Here is a 22,815-nt window from a genome sequence, read left to right as displayed (position 1 = left end):
CTTTCTACTGCTTCGTTAAGCACCATGATCAAAAGCAACCCGAGGAAGAGGGGATTTGTCTGGTTTTTACTTCCAGGTAAAAGTTCATTATCAAGGGAAATCAGAGCAGGGACTCAAGCAGGATCCTGGAGGCAGGAGCTGATGCAGCAGCCACAGAGAAATGCTGCTTACTGGTTTGCTCCTCCTGACTTGCACAACCTGCTTTTTTATACCACTCCTCCCCCAGGACCACCTGCCAAGGGGTGGCACCACTCACAGTACCCTGGGACTTCCCACATCAATCACTAATCAAGAAAATGTTCCACAGGCTTGTCTATGGGTCAATCTGATGGAGACATTCTCTCAACTGAATCTTCCTCTTGCTAGATGACACTGGCTTTTTGTCATGTTGAAAAAAAAAGATCTCTAACCAGGACAACCATCATGCCTGACCTTCCTGAAATTCTGTTTAGCCTTTGTTTCCCTCCTCTGACCTTCCCACAAGTGTCTTTGGCCAAGCTCCACCTATCTTCATCTCTCTAACCGTTGCCTTTCCAGCTCCACACTCCTCAACCTACGCAGAGCAATCCTGTCCCCCCACACCGCAGCATGAATCCCACACATCCTCTCCACCCTACCCTCCCTGCCGAAGACCTGCTGTTTTTGATAGTGCATCTACTTAAGGCTAGACACACACGCGCACGCGCGCGCGCGCACACACACACACACGCACGCGCGCGCACACACACACATCACTTGTCATCCTTTAAGCCAATTGCTGTTATTCCTGATTCATATCATTTGAATACTGTCTTGTAGTACAAGATCTAATTTGAAATCATAACCTTGACACTTACAATTGAAGAAACTGAGCCATATTGTTTAATCCCTCCAACCTTATCTTATTTTCTACCACGCGGAGACAAAGAATGTCTCTCCCCTATCTGGGTAAGGTCACAGATAATTCCTGTAATTGACAGTGACTTTGGCAAAGGAAAATGAGGAGGAGATGTTGTTTATAGTCCGTAACACCAGGGGAGTGACTCCTCTCTCCTCTCTCCTTTCCTATGTCATAGTATTTACCAACTAAGGATTGCTTTCCTCTTGATTATCTCTGTCCAAACCAGTACTCTTGCAGAAAAAGCCTCCCGTGAGACTATACCCACACTGATCTCTTGCTTTGGTGAGTTCTCTCAGCACAACCCACCCAGTCTGTGGATCTCACCTTGTAGCAATAGACTCATCCAGAGGACATCAGGTAGTATCTAGAGACACCTCTGTCACAGTGTGGGGGATGATGCTTAGGACATCCATGTGTTTGAGGCTAGGATGCTGCCAAGCACCCCACAATGTGTGGGATGCTGTCCTCCAAAATGAAGACTTTACTGGAATAAAATACTTTAGACATCCTGATCCAAATTGTTCCGGGTATTGAGGTCACAAGGTCTTCAAAATCCCCAGCCTGGCACGGGGTGGGAACAAATAGTCTAGCTATGGAACAGATGATGCCCCTCACACCCAGATCAAATGAAGTAAACTTCCAATCAAGTCAACCATTTAATTGGCATCCACTACTCAGGCTTTCTTATCGACAAAGCTATATACCCAGCCCCCAAACTGAAATCCACTTGCCCCAGCCTGCCCCGTGTTGAGGTTACAGATGTGCATGCTACATTTAGAACTTTTGCTGCTGGTGGTGGTGGTTGGGTGGTTGAGTTTATTGTTTGTTTTATTTCTATTTTGAGACAGACTCTCACAGTGTCACCCCCCAACCTCCACCCCCCCCCCCCCCGCTATGCTCAAGCTCAGGCTATCTTATGCCCTTACTCCTGAGCTCTGGGGTAGCCTGGACTATAGGTATGCAACACTGTGCCTGGCACTCTTGTTTGGTGGGTTGGGAGCTTTTGGGAAAATATCACAGGTAACCAATGCCCTTTAGAATAGTCAGTGTTCACGTGTGTGCCTGTGTGCATATGAGCACGCATACACTTACAAACACACCACACAAGACCAAAAGCCAATCAATCAGATAAATAAAAGGAAGCACACAATAAGATAAACTTTGGAAAAGAAGCACACACACTTACAGCCTTAAAACACTTACAAGTTATAACACTTAGAACCACTTACAACAGCAAAGAGACATTCTCTCCTTCAGAAGTCTGGGCAGAGAGAGCTGCACTTTTGCTGGCCTCTCTATCAACAGGACTAGCTTTGGCCCAGACCCTATTCCCATCAGCATTTAAAAAACAAATGGAAGAATCTGTCACCACCACCTCAGAAACTGAACAAAAACACTATTGATTTTGCTTTATATTTAGATAGGAAGCAGAAAACTGTAACTTTCCTGTAACTTTAAAACTAACCAAAACTTTTGTGAGAGAAAAAAAAATGTATCTCAACATTATAATAATGACCTGCATTTCCATAAGGCAACAAAAGTACAGAGGCATCTGGGTAAGACCACACAGAAGTACACACTGTAGTTTTCCCCATTTGTCTTCAACTAGTCCCTTTCCTTTCGGATTTTTTTTTATCTCTAAGTTTCACATGCAGTTGTTAATTGTAAAACTTCTCTGCCATCTGGAGCTGCCAAACAATGGCAGAAGAAGCAGAGAACTGTGAACTCTGAAGAAGAGCAGCACACCCTCAAGACTACCCTAGACCTTTCCACAGAGAAAGGGCCACTGGGGAGGCATGCCGGGCTGTGCAGCAGCCTCTAGAGACCATCCTCGAGAAGCAGGCCACTGCCCTTTGACTTCCAGAGGCTGAACAGGGCTCTACCAGGCACAGGGGTGAGGAAAATCACAGCACAAAGATGCTGCAGCCACCATGTGACATCTGTCCCTTTAGCTCAGCAATGTAGCTCTCTGTGTCTTCACCTCCAGGCCCTGTGAGTCACACAGTCTGTTCAGCACCCCCATCCTTGTGTATTACAATGGAGAGGAGTATCCCAGGAGAAAAGAGAACTTTGCCTCCATCTTCCTTCTGAATCAAGCCAGCTCCATGGATACAAAACCACAAAACCCATGTTCCTGTCTGTGGAAGATTCCCAGATGCCTGCTCCCTAGATTCTCTCAGGACTCTGGAAACAAGCTTGGTCCTCCTATCCTGCACCCCATTTCACAAGCATGAAACCAAAGTGTGTGTGGGGGCATGCATAGTGGGGGTGGTGACAGCCCAGGGGTTCTCTGGTGAAGCTACAGGAGTCTAGTTCTGGCTCCCTTATCCCCTGAGGTTGCTAATTCCTTCTCTGTGGTAAACACTGCCAGGAATTGCACCCTTAGGATTATGAAAAAAAATAATAAACCCTGCCTTTTTGCTGAACCGATGGTGAGATGACTCCTCCGGGCTGAACCTTGCTGAGATTCGAGACTGTGTATTTTCTAAGTAAATTTTGACGACTTAATTCACAGCTAGCTTCTGGTTGGGGGCCAGTAACGAATGCTGGCCCATCCACCACATGCTTGCGCGATACATGCCACTCCTAGTTAGGTCCTTGACATTTGTTTACAATCCAAAGGCAAATTCCAGAGCCCTCGGAAATGCCAAGAGGGGAGCAGGCAGAATGGATTCTTGATCTAACCTCATTTTAAGCTGATGGCTTTTAAAAGAAGGTGATTATTTTTTTAATTAAAAAATTTAATAGTATATTGCTTGTGTAATAGAATAGGCTTATGGCATTTTTACACGGGTACAATGGATAAAACGTATGCCAAACTTTTGATTTGGCGGTATGACACTGTCACCGACACATCCTGGGAAGTATGAGGGACCACAGGTTGGATATCCTGCTGATGCTCTCATCATATTCTCGGCCCCATTACTCTCACTTCCCTTCTCTCTTCTCCCATTGGTTCCTGTCTTCTGAAATACCGACCCCACCCACTTCTACTATTTTAAAATTAATTTTTAGCTTTGCATAAGAAACAGTTTTGTTCTGGCATTTTCAAGCGTATTATATCATGCATTGTTCTTATTGGAGGGTAGCATTATTACGCCTGGCATAAGAGGAAACATTATTCTTGACATAATCTGAGTTCAAAAAATATTATATTCTCGTTCATGTATACATTGTGTGATATAAATTTTCAGCTAATATATTTGTGCTATGTCAGTTTTTCCTCAAGCCAACTTTACCTGGAATGTAACACACACACACACACACACACACACACACACACACACACACCCCCGTCATCCCGACTCAATTTGTTCAGCCTTACACGTGTCACAGCTGCCCTATTAGATATTTTATCATCTTCCTGAAATTAAAACTGGGACCATGATGGCCCTCATAACAAGGGACTGTTGATCTTCCAGAGACATACAGACACTGTATAATGCAGTTCACTGAGGTGGGCTAGAGCAGAGCAAAGCGCTGAGATTCTTCAGGGCTGCCCAGCTCTCAGACACTGTAGGGACAGGTTCCACCATCCTGAGCTCCCGCGGAGACCAGCTCCTTCCCTCTGGCTTTTATGCAAATGTCTTCTAGATGCCTGTACTTCTGCCAGAGGAGAGATCTTCTACTGTACGGTTCTTGCTGTTATTTTTATTTCTTGCATAAGATATTCCATCCTCCCCCTTCATTTCGTCTTCTGAGGCAGTAGCCAAGACTCGTATTTCATTGCTCACTAGATACCCCAAGTCACCTCTTACAGCCTTACCAAGATAAATATGATTCTGTGCACAGGTTCAACTCAACGATCCAGGACAAGGTGAGAGGGGCCGAGGAGCCTGCTGCTCGTTACTTTTCTCACTGTAAAGAGTCTCTTTCAGCTTTGGATATCTGAGACAGTTGAGTGTCTTTCTGGGTGACCTTTGAGTCTGGGTGGTGGCCACAGGCTGTTTAACAGTACATGAAAAAAATCCACACTAAGGCTAGGAGAAAAGTGTAGCATACTGTTTGTTCTGGAGGGGAATTCAGAAGGGCTTTGGGTGGCCAAAATGATTCACCGTGTGCTTCTCTGGGAAACGAGGCACTTCTGTCTTGTGGCGGGTTTCATTTACTGTGGCTGGAGAGGAGACTCATCCATCAGTGGGCGCTGAGATAGGCAAAGCCTGCTTCTTGAAAGTGTGACAGATCCTTGGGGCTGCCTGTTGCTCTCTGATCCACCCCTCCACAGTGTTGAGGAGTTCTGCCATTGGATGATGAGGTTTCACTTAATGTGAATTAGTGCTATTTACAGATTCCATGACATCCATCAGACCAACACTTCCCATCAACAGGGTTAAGTCTCTCGAAAAGAGCCTAGTTCTGAGGTCACCCTCCAGATCCAGAAGTCTGGCCATGGTAAGCTTCTTATAATTCCAACCAGCAACTGGTATTAGATTCTTATATTGGCTGAGGTTTTCTTTTCAGTTTTGTTTGTATGCTTGATTTTCTTATTAAATTTTCCATCTCCAGAAGAATTCCACTTATTTTATATATTCATTCTCTATCCATCCATCCATCCATCCATCCATCCATCCATTTATCCATCCGTCTATCCATCTATCCATCCAGCCATCCATTTATCCATCTATCCACCCATCTATCATCCATCCATCCATCCATCCATCCATCCATCCATCCATCCATCCATCCATCCAGCTCCATCCTCTTGGCCACACTAGGGACTAAACCAGGGACCTCATGTATGCAAAGCACTCTTCCACTCTGCTCCAGCCCCAGTCCCAGCCCCAGCCCTTCCATCCAGCCATGCTTTCCCCACCCTTTCTCCTTCTACTCATAGTCCTGTAACTCTGAGGCTGCGCTAAGTGCCTCCCCTTCAGCGGAGCCTGGTGCTGGGGCTCAGCAGAAGACTACCATCACACGAGGAATGAGGTGTGTGTGGGGTGCATAGGAAGTGGAATGTCACAGTCTTAAAAGCCAAGACTTACAGACGGGAAACCCCAACCCCACTATCTGCCCCTCCCCCAACCATTGCTGGGGTTACAGCTTGTTTGGAAGATAATTATTTGATTTTATAATGACTTTTGTGGGTTGCAAAATAATTATGGTGCAAGCACATCCAGAAGTGCCAAAATAGCACAGGCAATTGTTCTACTCCGCAGAGCAAAACAATAAGGGAGTCGAGATGCCTAGCTCCTAGGTGGAGATTAGAAAGCCTGTCCCCTTGGTAAACAGTGCCAGCCCGAGGCCCACAGAAAGGTCATGGTGGAGGTGGCGGGTGCTAAAGAGACCCACAAACCGAACTCAAAAGATAGGTTCTTTCTTCTTAAGTTGCTTTTCATTGTCAACCTGTTTTGAATTCTCTGGGACATCTAATGAACTCTCTTCAAAGGACCAAGACTTGAGCCAGGAATCAGGGACACAACTGTGGTCCCTGACTTTTCTGACATTAGTCACCTATGATACTTTGTTTGGTACACACACACACACACACACACACACACACACACACACACACACACACACCAAACAAATAACAAGAATGCTAAGAGTCAGGCATTCTGGTGCATACCTACGGTCCGAGCTACTCCGGAAGTTAGGACAAGAGACTGAGGGCAGTCTAGATATCATGGTTAGAGTCCATCTCACAAATTATAGACCCAAACTGTCATTTGCATGAGCGATACATACACGTAAGGGGTTGGATAATTGTTAGGATCCTTTTCAATGCAAAGATCAACTATGGTGATAAACTGCTTAGAAATGAATGGTATTTTCTAATTACAGGGACTTTGCAGTCATTAGGGCTTAGCCAACAGTTTTTGCAGAGAACAGGCCTGTGAGCATCTTTGGCTCCTCAGGGCCCTGTTGTAGTTTATGAACTTCCACCGTGTGTAGCAGGTGTGGGGAGCTATGAGCCAATAAACATGTACCTATGGTCGCCGACAGGTCAAGTTCATGTTTCCAAATACCTCAAGTTATAGCACACTTTCTCAACTGATAATCCAGGTGGCATGGGGAGTCCTAGGGTCAGATTGGGGTCAAACAACCACCTAGGGTTTAGCCACCTCAGCCAACTTCGTTTTCCAGGTGCAAGAAACTAGGGTCAGAAGTGCCTGGAGGATAGGCAGAGGAGAACAGTGGTCCCCTGGGCCTCCACACTTGAAGTAAACACCCATCTCTCTGATAATCTCAAGTTGATAGCTTGCTTTGGGAGGTTGGTTTTTGTACTAATTTTCCTGAATCATTTTCTTCCCTCAATTCTTCAGTATAAGAAGTAAAACTTCTTTGTTCAAAATACCCTACCTGAGAGGTTTGGTGAAGGACAATTCTCATGCATGAACATGGCTGAGAAGATCAGATGTGGGGCCAGAAGGACAGCCCACCCATGGTAGCATTAGTGAATATCATGAGAAACACTACAGCAGGTCTGGGTGTCTGAGCTGTCGTCTTTAAAGTGTTCAAAGTGCTGACCACAACTTTAAAAGACTCTTCTAATATCTTTGAGGAAATAAGATACATGAACTAGAAAATATCACACACACATACACACACACATACATACACACACACAGAGTGGGGGAGGGAGAGAGAGAGAGAACCTTCTGTCTAAACTTCTCTAAACTTACTAGTTCTCTTAAATGGTCTCACTTTACCCTTTCTTGACCAACATGCTTCAGAACCTTCTCTCATTCTGTCTCAAATGACCTAAAATTGGCTATAAACCAGGTCACAGCCAATGAGTAGCAGAAGGAGGTGGACAAATAAGACTTTCACACATAAATTGACACAAAAACGTAAATAAAATAGGTTACTTTGGAACACAGTCTGGAATTCCTCAAGTGATTAATGCATGTGTTCCTGCAGGACCCAACAATTCTACCCCTAGGTACGTACTGAAGAGAAATGAAGACCTGCGTCTACATCTAAGTTTGCAGAGAAACGTTCACAATGGTATATCCATATAGCCACGGAGAAACAACCCATGTACCCAACTGAGGGATGGATGAATAAATGTTGGCATACCCACACAATAGATAAACATTTAGCCATAAAAGAAGGCATGATCCATGTTATAAAGCATGCTGAGCCTTAAATATAATTACATGAAGTGAAGGAAGCCAGGCACAAGGAACTACATAGGACAGGATTCCGTTTGCATGAAACTTACAAAGTAGGGAAACATACAGACACCAAAAATAGATTTGTGTTTGTTTGCCTTAGATGGGAGTTATAGGATGATCAGACAGATTGGCTAAAAGAATTGGAGTGTTGGGGAGGCAGGTACAGAATGATGAAATGCCTTGCAATTGCCTCTAGGGCTGAATATAAGATTCTGTGAATATACCCAAAGCACTTACATGCTTTAAGTTAGTGAATTAGGTATGGTGAGTGAATTATGTCTTAATAAAGCTGCTAAAGAAAAACTCCCCCCCCAAGGAATCTTACATTCCGTTATGAGGCAAATCCAAACTTCTAAGTATGGAGGTCTAAATCCTTCATGTATGGTCTTCACTCAAATCTCACCACACCCCAACTCCTGTGCACTTCCCCCAGCAAGCCATTGTCCTTGAAGTCATTTTAATGGATAGATTTGCACTTATCAGCTAGATGGGAAATTAATACATGGACACACACATTCACGTATTGAACTCATTTTGTTCCATGCCTAATATCCATGCACTCACTGTTCAAGATGCTAGAAATAAAACGCCAAAGAAGAGTCATGGACAGACTCTGGCTAAGAAGGCTCTACCCTTGACCTTGGACCTTCCACCTTTGCTCTACACTTGCTCTTCATCCTGTCCTCAAGTGATCATTTGTTGGTCTGACCCTATCTATTCAAAACAATTTACCTCAAGAGTGATCTCTCCTCTTAAGACCTAGGTAACTTTTTGTCCCAAGAAGGAGAAAGGTTCTCCATCTTCTCTGACATCCAAGGATTACTTCTGTCACAGCAGCATCATTCTCTGGACGACCAGGTCCTCTCAGGGCATGAATTCATCCTTTTCTCTTTCCTCCCACCAAGTTCACCGTAGCGCCACTATCTGATAGGTGAGTCAGCCAGCAGCCATGTTCCACCCTCCCTCTGGCCTTAGGTATAGAAACAGCACAGCGCTGAGGAAATCCCACCATATCCGTCCTTCTACAGTCACTGCTAACAGGCTAGCTGACTTCTGCACTGGGCTGAAATCGCCACACCCATTTCTTCTTCTTCCATCCTATCACCCGGATCCTTGCTTAGATCCAGGTTCTGACCTGCAGCCTTTTCCTCACTGAGCTCTCCTTTCCTTCCCAACAGCATGAGGGGTGAAGGGAAGGTCAGTCACCTCTTTCCCTATCCCTGGCTAGCTAGCCTTCAGCTGGACCCTATACACATCTTTGCTTTTATCACAACTCCTTGCCAGAAACAATGCATTATACACAACCAATGGCACATCCAAAGATTCCCACCCCCCCTTCAAATTGGCAATCTGACACTTTTCTTTTTCAGCACTAGAGAATTGAATCCAGAGCCTCAAACATGCCAGGCAAAAGCTTACTCCACAGATACACCCTGCTCCCAAACCTTAGATGCTTCTTGAGCCTCAAAGGTCCAATCAAGTCCAATAAGTTCTTTCCATCTGTATTGGTCGTTAAACACAGAGAGAAACATTTGGGGCTAGAAAACAGGTAGAGGCTTCTCTATCCACCGTGTGAAGTATCATGCACAGATCCTAGATGAAGCTTTGGGATTCATCACCTTTACATGTGGCTTTCTGTTAAGCTACAAATTTCACAAATATTTAGCTACCTAATTTAAACAAAGTGCACAGGAGCAGATGTTAAATGGAGGTATTTATTAAGACATACACAAGAATAGAATGTTACGCTAAATTCAGGCCTGATGGTACAAGATGGTAATCCCAGCTACTCAGAGGGCATGTGGACCCCTAGACCCTAAACTGCCTGTGACCCCCTGCCTGCCGGAGTAAACAACTTGTTTCCCTGTGCTTGCATCTGCTCTGAGCAAACAACTTGTTTTGCAGCTGCTCTGAGCCCGAGACCTTCAGGAGTTCCTCATGGCAGAGGAGTGGTTTCAGGTGGGCTTGCAGCTGAGAGTTAGGGCGTGGCAGGAGACCATATATAAGCTGCCCTGGAACACAATAAAGGGGAACTCTTGGTGTTACCCGTGTCTCTATCTCTCTCTCTGTGTGTGTGTGTGTGTTTCAATTTCCAGCTCCTTGCCCAACTCGTGAACCGTACTGTAGAGCGTGGCCCCAAGAGCGCATTACAGGTAGAGGCAGGAGGATGGCAAATTTAAAACCTCCTTGGGTCACAGAGTCAGTTCCCGTTTCAAAATAATCAAAAAGAGGGTTGGGGGATACAGTTGATGAATGGGGCACTTGTCTATTGTGAACAAGGCTGAGCTCAACCTTCAGCACAACACTAAACAAATAAGTAAATAAATCAAATAAGAGAAAGAAATGAAGAAAGGATAGTATGCTAAAAGTCAAATCAGGTAATGATTTTGCACTTCTGGTGTTGAAAGTATACAAAACATATTTTGGGTGCAGACCAAAACTGCAGGATCTCCATTCTTTGACCTTGGCTGCTCAAGGTCAAGGGATACTCTTTCCTGAGCTGTGAACAGTCACGGTGACTGAGTCCTCTCCATGGCTGGGTTCTTTCCAGGTACAACCAGCAAAACAGTAGTAAAAATCTACTTAAAAGTTCCTTAGGATCATTTGGGAGTGAGGAGTCTTGGCGGTAGGTTTCAGGTGATGTGTATCCTGTCTGTCTCCTTTGGTGTATCGTATAGTTTTTCATAAGTATGGTTTTTTTTCTTTTTTTTTTTTGGTTTTTCGAGACAGGGTTTCTCTGTGGTTTTGGAGCCTGTCCTGGAACTAGCTCTTGTAGACCAGGCTGGTCTCGAACTCAGAGATCCGCCTGCCTCTGCCTCCTGAGTGCTGGGATTAAAGGCGTGCGCCACCACCGCCCGGCTCATAAGTATGTTTTTAAAGGTAACTTGGTGAGGTCATTTGTGCTTAAAAACCTATGCCGCTTAGTAGATGAAATCTAAAACCCTTCACCAACTTCCTTCAGTCTTTTGGGATATCTCTTGCTCCAAGTGAGACCTACCACCCTTTCTGCTCCCCAAACCCACAGCTTTCCCTCTTAGACACTTCAAACTTCAGTGGACTGAACTATCTACCTCCGCTTCTTGGCTATTCTATATTTTTGATTTCCATCTTCCCAGTGCTTCTCAAGTCATCGGTTGGAAGACTGGCCGCTGTGTGCACAGACCCCTGTTGTCAGGCCATTCCCTGCCATATTCCACACATTGTCCCGCAAACTCTCTTTCCTGGATACACAGTGCTCTTTCATGATTTCAGCCCCCCATTTTCCCTACTGAAATGTTTTCTCGATTGACCTGAAAAACCCTTCCTTTCTCCCAATACAAACATCTCCTCCTGGGGGAAGCTTTCCTGCCCTCTTCACACAGTTACCAGGGTCCTCAAGATGTAGGACAGATACTTTCTTGCTGTCACTAAAAGTTCAAGTTTTTCAAAGATATTAAATAGCTGGTTGATGCTCCGCTTGGTAGCCACCTTTAACAGGACAGGGCCTTGCATGGACAGGCTGCTGAACTTACAAATCTCATCTGTTCGAGCACTTGACTCCTGAACAGAATTTGAAGGTAGAATTGGCTGCGTTTCCACACCCCTTCCTGCGAAGTCCACTTGGTTTTTCTTGCTGACCTTCCCCACCCTCTCTCTGCATGCTTGAGTTCAAACTCAGGAGATCCCACATTAAGGCTAGTGCTCTATCGCCAAACTACACCTGCATCCCTTATGTCCCCTTCCTCTCTCTTCTCTGTGCTCCCTTATCCTGAGAAGTAACTGGATCTCGAGTCGTCTACTTTGCCTGCTGAGTTGTCCATAGAAGGACTTCATCATTATAAATTTAGGTACACACATAGCATTCTTTTACTTAGGATATAAAAATATATGTTTTAACCATGAGCTATGGAGAAGAGTGAGTATTTTCATCTTGGACCAAAGCCAAGAAATTTAATTACAAAAGAGGCAATGCAGCATAGTACAGCAGAAGGAAAAACCGAAGGCAAAATTGGACTTGGCGGTAACCAGACAAATGATAGTAATCACGGCTAATATTTCTCTAGCATGTGCTCTTGCCAGGCACCATGCTAAGTGCTTTGTACCAATTATCTCATTTAATCCTCGCAATTCCATGTAGTAAATAATACTGTGATATTCTATCCAGCTAGCAAGTGGAGGAGGCTGTATTTGTCAGTTCCAGGGTCCAGCTGTGGACCAACGCTAGAAGCTGCTCCCTTCTTCCGGAACACTTCCGCTAACAGCATGGACATGGAGTCGTGGCTTGACCTTGCTGGACTGGCTACTCTGCACGTCTTTGATCTTCTCTGTAAAGAGCAAGGATGTGCTTCATAGAAACTCACAGAGCATGCTCCCCAAGAGGACTGGCCTGCTGAGAGTTCACAGTTCATGGTCACAAAGATCCAGGACAATTCCCCCTTCAACATTCGCATGGGAGAGCTGGGCACAGTGATGCGCACCTCTAATCCTTACATTTGGGAGTCTGAGGCAGGAGGATTGATGTGCATTTGGGACAAGCCTTGAATATCCAGTGAGACCCTGCCTTAAAAACAATAACTAAAAAGAAATCATATAGGAGTTGACTCAGAAATATCATTATCAAGAAGGTGGATCACTGAGCTAGCATAGGAGTGCCCAAAGACAGGAATCACAGCTAAGTGCAATAAGACAGGATGACATATTGATGAATCAACAACACCTTGATTTCCCACGGTCATTTTATTACTTTTGAAACATCACTATAAAAACAAGACTGAGCCTCCCAAATATTTCTCAAAATTGTTAAACTGTTCCTTTCTAATGAAATAACATCTTCACAGGAAAGGTTTTGTTTGTGTGTGGTGTTGGGGCTAGAACCCACAGTCTCACACACGCTGAGCAATGTTCTACCATTGAGCTATACCCACATCTAGGTTATCACCAATAAGACTGTTTTCTAAAAATAATTCACCATGATTAAGACTCAAAGGGAATTAAAATAAGAATATGAAATGTTCATGAAATTATATACAGAAATACTTTGCTTTTGTATTGGATTTCTCTATAAGCTTGCTTTTCAATCATTTATAAATAAAATAGTATTTTTCTATTGACTTCCAATTTAAAATTTTAGCGGAAATGTAATCACTTCTCATACAATGCACTTGATTTGTACTTTATTTAGGTATAAATTTTACCCCTTTTCCTACCAGCCAGCCTGTCTAACAAATAGGTAAAGGAGAGGTTTTGGAAAAGTACCAGAAAATTCTGCAGGTTCTCCTCATGTGTGACTCTGATAGGTTTGCCTTTGTAGAGATAGCAAAGGTACACAACACACCCACAGTTATAAACACACACACACACACACACACACACACACACACACACACCACACCACACCACACCACAATTACAAAGTCTCTACATCCCGTGGAGGGGAAGAAAGAAAAGCCATTTAAAAATCAACATACAGTGTCCCGAGAAAATGCTATCTGCCTTTGCTTTATCCTGTATTTGAAACTCTGTGGCCTTTCATGCTGAAGTATTACATCAGTTCACTCCCTTATCTGAAAGCAGCTTCAGTACAGACAGCAAAGAGGGGCAGGAACAAAAGCTGGTCATGAATGAGTGGTAGGTTTCGTCTACAGTTTATTGTTAGTATTAGCATTAAAGAGATCTACTTAAAATAAGGTCATCAAAACCATCTTTAATACTGATGCACAAATATTAAGAACATTAAAAGTAAACAAAAAGATAATTGCTATGGCCATCAAGTGGCTCAGTCTTTACTGCATCAGAGACCTGAAGGCCAGAGTTCAATCCCTGGGACTCACATTTTGGAAGAAGAGAACTAACTCCTTCAAGATGTCCTGTGACCTCCACAAATGTATGATACCATGTGCAGGTGTCCGTGTCCACACACATACATATGCAAATAAATAAATGTAATTCCAAAGGATAATGACTAAAATGTAATTTTATATGCTCTTCAACTAGGCAAGAATATTTTTTCTTCTAAAACTTACTATATGTCAGCTAAAGACATTTGGTTATAGCTCTTTAGATGGCAAAATTATTAAAATTTGCTTGAAATGTTTAAGATAATTGTCATTTTAAGGGAAGACTTCTTAAACAGGCCACAGTTTTCTATGGCTGCAGCTAAGGGGCCTCTTTAAGGTTGGCTAAGGAACTAGACACACCTAGGAAGGGAGATGCTACACAGGTCAGACCCGCTGTGCACAGTATCTTTCTCCAGCTGGAAACTTGGCTTTGTAGGAGAGTACTGCCTAACCTGTCTAAGGCTTCTGTTTCATCTCCAGCACTGGGAAGAAGAACGAACAGGAGAAGGAAGGAACGTCCTTCTCTCTCGAGCCTTACCAAACAGGCCCACTGGGAGAGGTCTGTGCCCTGAAAATCCTGAGCATACATTTTCTTTGAAATAGCTGTTGCTCAGGTAAAATGCTGAGCAGGTTAAAGCACTTGGCACAGAGCCGGAAGGCCTGGATTTGATCCCTGAGCCCCAAAGGTGGAAGGAAAGAACTAACGCCTGGAAATTATTCTCTGACCTCCAAATGGGTGACGTGGCACAGGCACACCACACACACACAAACACACACACACACACACCACACACACAAACACACCACATACACACACACCACACACAGACACACACACCATACACACATACCACAAACACACACACATACCAACACACAAGCACACACACCGCACACACAAACACACCACATACACACCACACAAACACACCACACACACAAACACACACACCACACACACACCATACACACATACCATACACACATACCACACACACCACAACACACACCACACACACAAACACACATACACACACACTGAATGAATTCATAAAAATTTCTGACGTCCGTGCCACACACACAAAAAAAAAAAGGAATCCAACTGGACCACACTCTATTTCCCTCAACAAAGTAGCATACCATACAGTAGGACTGAATCATCAGTGGTCCAGAAATAGACAAAAATTAGGTACTACAACCTTAGCCCTCCTCATCTACAGATCGCCAGCAAGTAAATACTTGTTAAGTGAATGAAGAACATTCTTCTGTATGTTCTGCCGAGGGCAGGCTGAAGTTTGGAGCTAGGGAGAAAAGCATTATGTGTCGTAAGAAGAAAACAGACTGCAGGTTAAAATAATGCGTCCCTTGAACAGCACACAACACATGTTACCAGTGATGGAGCTCATAATTACATACATAAGCATACATCCTTGAGTGTAGAAACACGCCTTTCCTTATTATAGCAGTGCACAGAGACACTAATTTAAACCAGCTCCCACGAATGGGAAAGCAGCCCATTTGGGATACCATTCAGTCAACAGAATGACTGGCGTTTAATAAGTAGCTTGGCTGGCATCGCCTTCTCCATTATAGTACACGGGAAAGGTCTAGTCTGGGGTCTAATTAATCTGCTCGTACACATTCATCTTGGTGTTTCCAGTTGGCAGTCAGCAGAAGAAACAAACGCACGTCAATGTGTGCTTCTGAGAAACCAGTCTCTTCTTCTAAACCCAACCGGAAGAGCTTAGCTCTATCCCCCCACCTCCAGGACTGTCCCGGTTTGCTCTCGACTGCCTCGCTCCCCACCGCACAGCCTCTGCTCACATTTTAATCAAAGAAAACTATAATTAAGCTAGCAGGACTCTAATTTTGAAAAGACATTAGGCCATCCGCAGTCACTTCATTACCCAGCACTTCAGAGGCCAGCAGAGAACCGGAGGGAGTCTAAGTAATATCTGTTCTTCCAAAGGGAGCATCGGAAAGCTGCCCACTCAAGCAGGTGTACTGGAGCTAGGCGGTGAGCGCAGGGCTGGCCCTTCTAAGGCCCCCTCTGTCAGATCTGCTGCTTAAAACTTTTCCTGCGACCTTCAGCAGTCCTCCTGAGTCTGTTCAGCGAGCTGCTGGAGAAGCACCTGGAGGCTCCTAGGAAGGTGCCACCACACAGACATTCACATCAGCGGAGGCTACTGCCTGCTCCAGGGCCAACTGTCTCTGGTCCTTGGCTCTTTTCTACTCAGGGCCACTGCCTGCACCTCCCCCACACTGGGCACAAGGCGGTAGCGGCACTCAAAAACAAATAAGAACAAACAAACAAATAAATATAAAAATCACAACCACATTTAACGCTAAAGGGACTCCATTCCACACAACTCCACAAATCCTCAGTGAGCTGGGTCCCACAGGGTCAAGAGAAGCCACCTGAAGGAAGCCCACATCAGTAATGTAACCCGGCAAATCCCACAATTAAGGACCCGGCGGAGATGGGGGTGCGGCGGGGGAGATGGGGGTGCTGTGGGGGAGATGGGGGATGGAGGAGCAGGTGTAACACATTTTAAAAAGCTTTTAGGGCTGCTGTGAATAGATCCCTTAAGACCCCCATCTTCTTAAGTCAAATCCCCACAGTTGCTTTTGGAGAGACTGCTGCAAACCCACTGGCTGGGGATGACACTCTGCAAAGTGCAGGACCTGGGGTGGGGGTGGGGGCAGCGATCGGCGGTTCCCGCAGTTGTCCGAGTGGCAGACTTCGGAAGCGCCAGGGACCGTAGACCGGTAGAGCCACCTTCCCGCCACCTCGCCGGGCACTCACCGTCGCGGCCGTCCTCCCCCCGGCTGCAGTTGCTGCAAATGTGCTTGATCTCCTTGCCCAGTTGACAGTGGATCACAAACGACACGTTGTTATTGTTGTTGGGGGCGGGGTCCTTCGGGGGCTTCATGCTCAGCAAATAAAAAGCTTTCTTTTTGGGTTTCACGGCGGCGCCCGCGCCTGGCACGACGCCCTGCCTGCAGCGCGGCTTCGCGGCGCGCGTGGGCTCCGCCATCCGCTCCCCGGGCGTTCGGGGCCGGTCGCTGATAGCCGCCCCGCGCACTGCTACTCGCGTCCCCTGGCCGCACCCGCATGCCCCCACGCTACACCAGCGCCACGGAGGGCCGGGGCGGGGCTGAATGGCGCACTGGAGGTCTTGACCTCACCGAGCCGGGGCGAATCCCGAGACCCCGGGGAAGGGCTGCGGAGTGCTGAACCCGCGGCTCTTCTATCAGCGACGCTCTGGGTCTCCCGGGCTCGCTCTCGGGGCAGCCCCACCCCTCTGCGAATCGCAAAACCCGCAGCTTCCAGCCAGCCGGGTTTGTGGCCACCTTCTCTCTGGAAACTCAGGGCAGAATGCCACAGCCACCCCCCCTTCCAAGCTTCCCGCTGCTAAAAGCAAGCAAGATGTACTACAGGAGGCGGCTGTCCCAGTCCGAGGGTGGAACCGAGGCCAGAACAAATTATATTGTCGGGTGGGTCCAACCACGTCCCAGGATTAGACAACCTGTTACAGCGTCCTTGATATTTTTACTTCCAGTAGAAGTCCCCGAGATGATTGGGACTTTCCTCCAGGGTTCTCAGTTGCAGTCAGATGGGAAAGCCCGTTTTCCACCCATTCTCAAACAACCGTCAATTTCCGGACACTAGCGATTTGACAGATTTGACAGATTTGAGTGAATGCTTCAGCGGCCACTGCTCTGTGATTAAGGGCTTAGCAAGGCAAGTGACACTATGGAGACCTCCAGAGAGCAGTACCCGAAAGAAAGCAAATCCGCGGCCGTATTTTTTAAGTCTTGATTGTTCTGAGTGACTTTAAAAAAATGTTTAAACCCATTCACTCATTCACAGGACATCCTGAGACTAGTCCTAAATCAGGGAATCTAGGCTTTGAGACGCTACACTTCACAACCATCTTGAATGCTTATTTAAAAAAAAAAAAAGACTTTGGGTACAGGAGATTTTGGTTTAGTAGGTCATTGTAGAGCCCCAGGAATCTGAAGCATTTAACAAGGTCCCTGGGTAATGGTAATATTGATGAAGCATTAACAAAAACAGGTGTTTACAGTCAGGTGTCTCCAACTCCAAGCCCATGTTCTTTCTCATCGTATCCTGTTCCCTCTGCGCCCCAGCCTTGCCCTCCTCTCCCTCTTTTCGAGCCCACTAAAATAGAGTTAATCAAAGAAGGTACAGTCACTTTCACCAAGAACTTTCTGGATGCTATTAAAAAAAAAAAAAACTAACCTACACAAAAGACAGGTCTCTGCTGTTTGTCCTGTTGACAGGTTTGGCATGAAGGGTTCTTTGTCAGGTAAGAGTCAATGCAGGAGGGAAGCTAAACATCTTGTGATGTTTCTAGGCATGCTAATCCTACCATTGTATTATCTGCTTGTCCCACTTCCCATCTGCAAAGATACAGTCCAAACCAACACAACCAGGTTCACTTTTATCACAGTTGAGTGGGTGTCTAGCTGCCATCCTCTGCCCTAGAGCAGATGTAAGGGATGGGGAGGAGGGCCGGTGTTGGCGAGGTGATCTCTTCACTTGCATCCCCTTTCCTACAAGGGCCCACCCATCAAGGGCTTTGAGAGCATCTCCCTTCTCACCTGCATCATCAGCCAGACCAGTCACAGGGAAATGTCACTGCATCGGCTCCTGTCAGGTGGTATCACTGGGCCCCCAGCTAATTATACCCCGTATCTGGGAGATGACATATACATTTGTAATATGGTTTAGATGCCCAAAGGGATTGGATCTCATTATGTCATGGGCAAACGCATTTTGTAATCCTTAGGCCTTGCCCTCATTCTATGTCTCCTCTTAGCTCTGCCAAGAAGAGAGAAACTGTGTTCAAATCACATTACATCCTTTCTGAATTCTATTTTGAACATTGCTAGCCTTTCCAGCTCCACTTTCTGCCTCACAGGTCAGAATAGAAAGACCTGTGTAAGCCCCATTTGGTCTTATTAAAACAACTGGGCTGGAAGCAATCTGTTATTTAGTCCCTGAACACTAAGCCTGAACCAAGGCTGTATGTCCTGGTCTTAATTGGCCAAGTATTATCTGATTGTAGCAGAACAAACTTGGACATAGCTGCTAGTGAAAGCTCATATATTAAAAAATGTGACCTGAAGGTGGGGGCTCTTTAATCAGGAGAAAGATGTGCAAGAGGCCTGTGGCCTGTCTTGGACAGTTACTTGTTTGGTGGTCCGTCTTCCTAACTGACCTCCTTGAGTTGGCGCCCTCTAACTGGTGGTGCCCAAGGGTACTGGCTTGTGATATGAAACTATCCACATTTTGATAAAGTAAAATGCAATGAAATTAAAACCCAGTTTCCCAGCTGCACTAGGCACAACTTAAGAGGACCGTGACCAGATATGGTCAGCAGCTGCCATGGTCAACAAGGAGGCTGGCAGAATGTTTCTCCCTCGCATGATGTTTCTAGAAGATGTATGAAGTCTTTGCCCCCTGAGGCTGAAGGACAGAAGTGCCATTTCCTATTGCTACCACAGAAGGTGGGGAAAGGGGGCTAAAATACAACACAGAGCTGGGGGTTGTATCTGGTGGCCACTGGTACCACTTTATTTCAGCTAGTCGCGGGGCTGGTGGGAATGTGTTCCCTGTGTTTGCTCTTGACCTTGTTCTGTGTGCTGTGTACCTCCTTGCTGAAGCCTGCTTCAGTGTCTGTTGTTAAAACATCCTTACAGCCGGGTGGTAGTGGCGCACGCCTTTAATCCCAGCACTCGGGAGGCAGAGGCAGAAGGATCTCTGGGAGTTCGAGGCCAGCCTGGTCTACAAGAGCTAGTTCCGGGACGGGCACCAAAGCTACACAGAAACCCTGTCTCAAAAAACAAAACAAAAAACAAAAAGCAAACAAACAAAAACCATCCTTACAGATAGCTCTTGATGCTAAGAGGTGCCTTTACGCACCCCGTGCTTGCCTCCACCCACGGACAACCCATGCTTAGTGGGTAGCCTGTTCTGACTTAACTCAGTTGTTGCTCTTGGTAGTTCTCCCCTCCCTTACAGCGTGACAATGACCATCCTATAATGTTCTATGAAAAGAATGCAGTGGGATTTTTCTTCACCATTAAAAGCAAGGGAGAATAAGTTGAGGGGAAAACACAGCCCCACACATTCTATCACATAGAACAGGACTCCTCTGCACCAGGCTTAGGTGGCTTTCCTGGGATTTTTTTTTTTTTTAACCCAGATAATCTAAATTGGAAAGAACCCTGGCAATCAGTCTTACTGTCACTTATTTGGATAACAACCTTTTTCCATCCCCTCCTACGCTTGACTTGAAGAGCCCATCCTTAAATTGGTTTGCTACTCAAAATGCAATCCCAAAGACCGGGCAGATTTGGGGAGCTTATTACAACTGCAGATCCCAAGCTCTGCCTCCAAATCTGCATTTTAACAAGATCTTGAAGTCACCTGGATGCACCCACAGGAATCAGTTTGATAATAGCAATAATTGTCTGTGGGAAGAATGTGTATTTTAGCTCAAAAGCATCAAGGTAGGACTTCTGGTGTCCCCGAGCTTAAAGTTTAGCGATGAAGGGGAGACAGTTGGAGGAAGGACAGACATCAACAAGAACAACAAAGCCTTGAATGGAACAGTCAGATCTGTATTCAGGGGTGGCCATGGGGAACAAGGCACTCTGTATCCAGCTGGGACCACATGTGGAAGAATTCTGCAGAGATTTACATGGATAAAGTGGGGCTCTTCCACTTAGAGGTGTCCATGAAAGGCTAATAGATAACAACTGGGGAAGGAGGGTGGTGTCGGAGGCCCTGTGAGGAGAATGCAAGCTTGTAGGGGGAAGAAAGTTATGCCGGAGCCTGGAGGTGAGGAAGGACAGGCAGTCATTAGCCAGCAAGGTAGCAAGTGAAAACTGGGCTTTCTGGGTGAGTGCACAGTTATGGTGCCATGAAGGCAGCAGAGGCTGTTGAAATGTTCCCAGTCTAAATGCGAGAAGCCAGGAGCAATCCATTCCCAGTGGTTTAGGAGCAGGGATTGGACAGAGTAAGGGTACACAGCTTCCAGGCCTTTTCTACTTTTAGTAGAGTGGTTCAGGACTTCTAGGGGATCCCTGAAACCAGCTACAGCATTCTCTGTGTTATGCATGCTGTCTTCCCTAGCAACCACAACATGTGACTTCTTCTCCTGTCCTTACCAAGTAGAGACCCTTTCCTTTTCAGTTAAAGGAAGCACTTTACAGCTCCTCTTTGGCACACCCACGTGGCCCCCATTATCATTCTTGTACATCAAAAACATTACTGAGTATAATAAGGGCTACTTGAACCCAGAAACTATAATACCATGGCAGCTGAGCTGATAACCGAGAGCGCTACTAATGATTAAGAGTAGGCAGCATGTGGAGTCCTGGCTGCAGCGGAAAGGGGGAAGACTCTGGCTGGAGAGATGGCTCCGTGTGCCAAGGGCTTGTTACACAAGCATGAAAACCCAAATTCAGATCTCCAACACGCATGTGACAGCTGAGCATGGTGGCACACGCCTGTAATCCCAGCAAAGGGAGTCTGCACAATAGGTGGATACAGGAGGGTCCTAGGGGCTTACTGGATAGCACTCCAGCTAAGACAGCCAGTTTCACGTTCAGTGAAGAGACCCAGTCGGAGACAAGTAAGGTGTAGAGCGATGGAGGAAGACAATCCCAATGTCAGCCTTGGTCCTTCATATGCAGATGCTGAAGCTTGTGCACCTGTGCACACATATATGCATACACACACATATTACACACACACACACACACACATTCACACAAAACGCAAGGGTTCACCTCACTGTTTAGAATGATATGCAGTTGATAAAAAGTATGAATTATTGATGGAGTTTTTTCATTTAGGATTTTCGGATCGTGGTTGATCATGGGCAACTGACACTGGGAAGTCAAAACCACAGATAAGGGGCCGTGGTGCAGGGCAATTATATTCTGTGCAAGAAGATGTGCTGGGCCCTCAACGTGGGAGGCCGAGTACTGCAGGCAACTAGGCAATGTCTAAGTAGAAGTCAGAGTCAGCTCTTGTGAAATGGTCCTGCTACATGGACTAGCTACAGCTGGCCTCTATTCTAATAGGTTGAATACCCTTCCTGACTTTTTCATATCTAGTTAATAAGCATTTTAATCATTTCTACAGATTGAGATTAAAAAGCAGCCATACAGCCCGCAAGGCTTGATTCTCCAAGGAGCAGGGTTTGCCGATCACAGCTTCTTCAAACTGAGTTTCGGGTTCTCCCTTTATTGTTTTATTTTATTGTTTTATAATCTAACCCAGCAGGAATTTGGTGCAGGATCCAGGGAGACATCTGAGGACAATAAGGTTTGTAGAAGCAAGTTCGTCTGTCTGATTTTAGAATTGGCGCTGGACTTCTTAAAAATACACTCGAGGCATCTAATCCTGAGAGCAAGGTGTGTTTTGCATTTTTTGACTTTTGTTTGTTTTAGCTAAGGGAATTTTCCCCCTCTGAAAATGCTGAATAGAAAGCAATTTTTTTTCTTCCTGGCTTATGATAATTATCCTCACTAAAAGATTTTTTTTTTCTGTGTAAATTCTCCTGTAAACAGCAGACAGCTATATGAAGAGAAGTGATTGAAGACACTGAAACAAAGCAGGTGGAGAAAGAGGTGAAGGAGGTGAACCCCCAGCAATGATCTGCGCATGTTCCCAGTTGCAGTGCTGTCTTAGGGGCATCTGCACATTGTATTTTCCCACTGGGCTCTCAGTATGTAGACTAGCGTGGCCTTGAGTCCCTGATCCTGTTGCCTCAGTTTCCCCAGTGCTCGGATTACAGGCCTGCAAGGCCATGGTGACAGTTTGGGAAGGCTTCTTAGTTATCTGAATTAGCCTAGGTGGAAGGAGGATTGTACTAGAGCAGCTCCTGAGTCCAAATAGAAGATCTTACCCCTAGCAACCTGTAGCAATGTTGCTAGAGAGCGTGCCATTTTAGTGACT

The 22,815-nt window shown here is 45.6% G+C and overlaps 1 protein-coding gene across 6 annotated transcripts in view; it reads right to left on the bottom strand.

The window, feature by feature from the left end:
• Positions 1 to 22,815, bottom strand: part of Phactr1 (phosphatase and actin regulator 1) — a 431,785-nt gene that overhangs the window by 187,063 nt on the left and 221,907 nt on the right. Inside the window, exon 1 of one of the 6 annotated variants that reach the window (XM_013349109.2) lies at positions 16,621 to 17,166. The exons of the other annotated variants lie outside the window; for them this stretch is intronic. Within the exon in view, the coding sequence (XP_013204563.1) occupies positions 16,621 to 16,852 (232 nt within the window). The 5' untranslated portion in view covers positions 16,853 to 17,166. Of the gene's footprint in view, positions 1 to 16,620; positions 17,167 to 22,815 lie in introns of those variants that run through there. 6 annotated transcript variants of the gene reach the window in all.

Source organism: Microtus ochrogaster, chromosome 16 (genome assembly GCF_000317375.1).
Source record: "Microtus ochrogaster isolate Prairie Vole_2 chromosome 16, MicOch1.0, whole genome shotgun sequence".
NCBI lineage: Eukaryota > Metazoa > Chordata > Mammalia > Rodentia > Cricetidae > Microtus > Microtus ochrogaster.
Note: the sequence above shows the minus strand (reverse complement) of the source record. Positions and strands in the feature narration are given on the sequence as shown.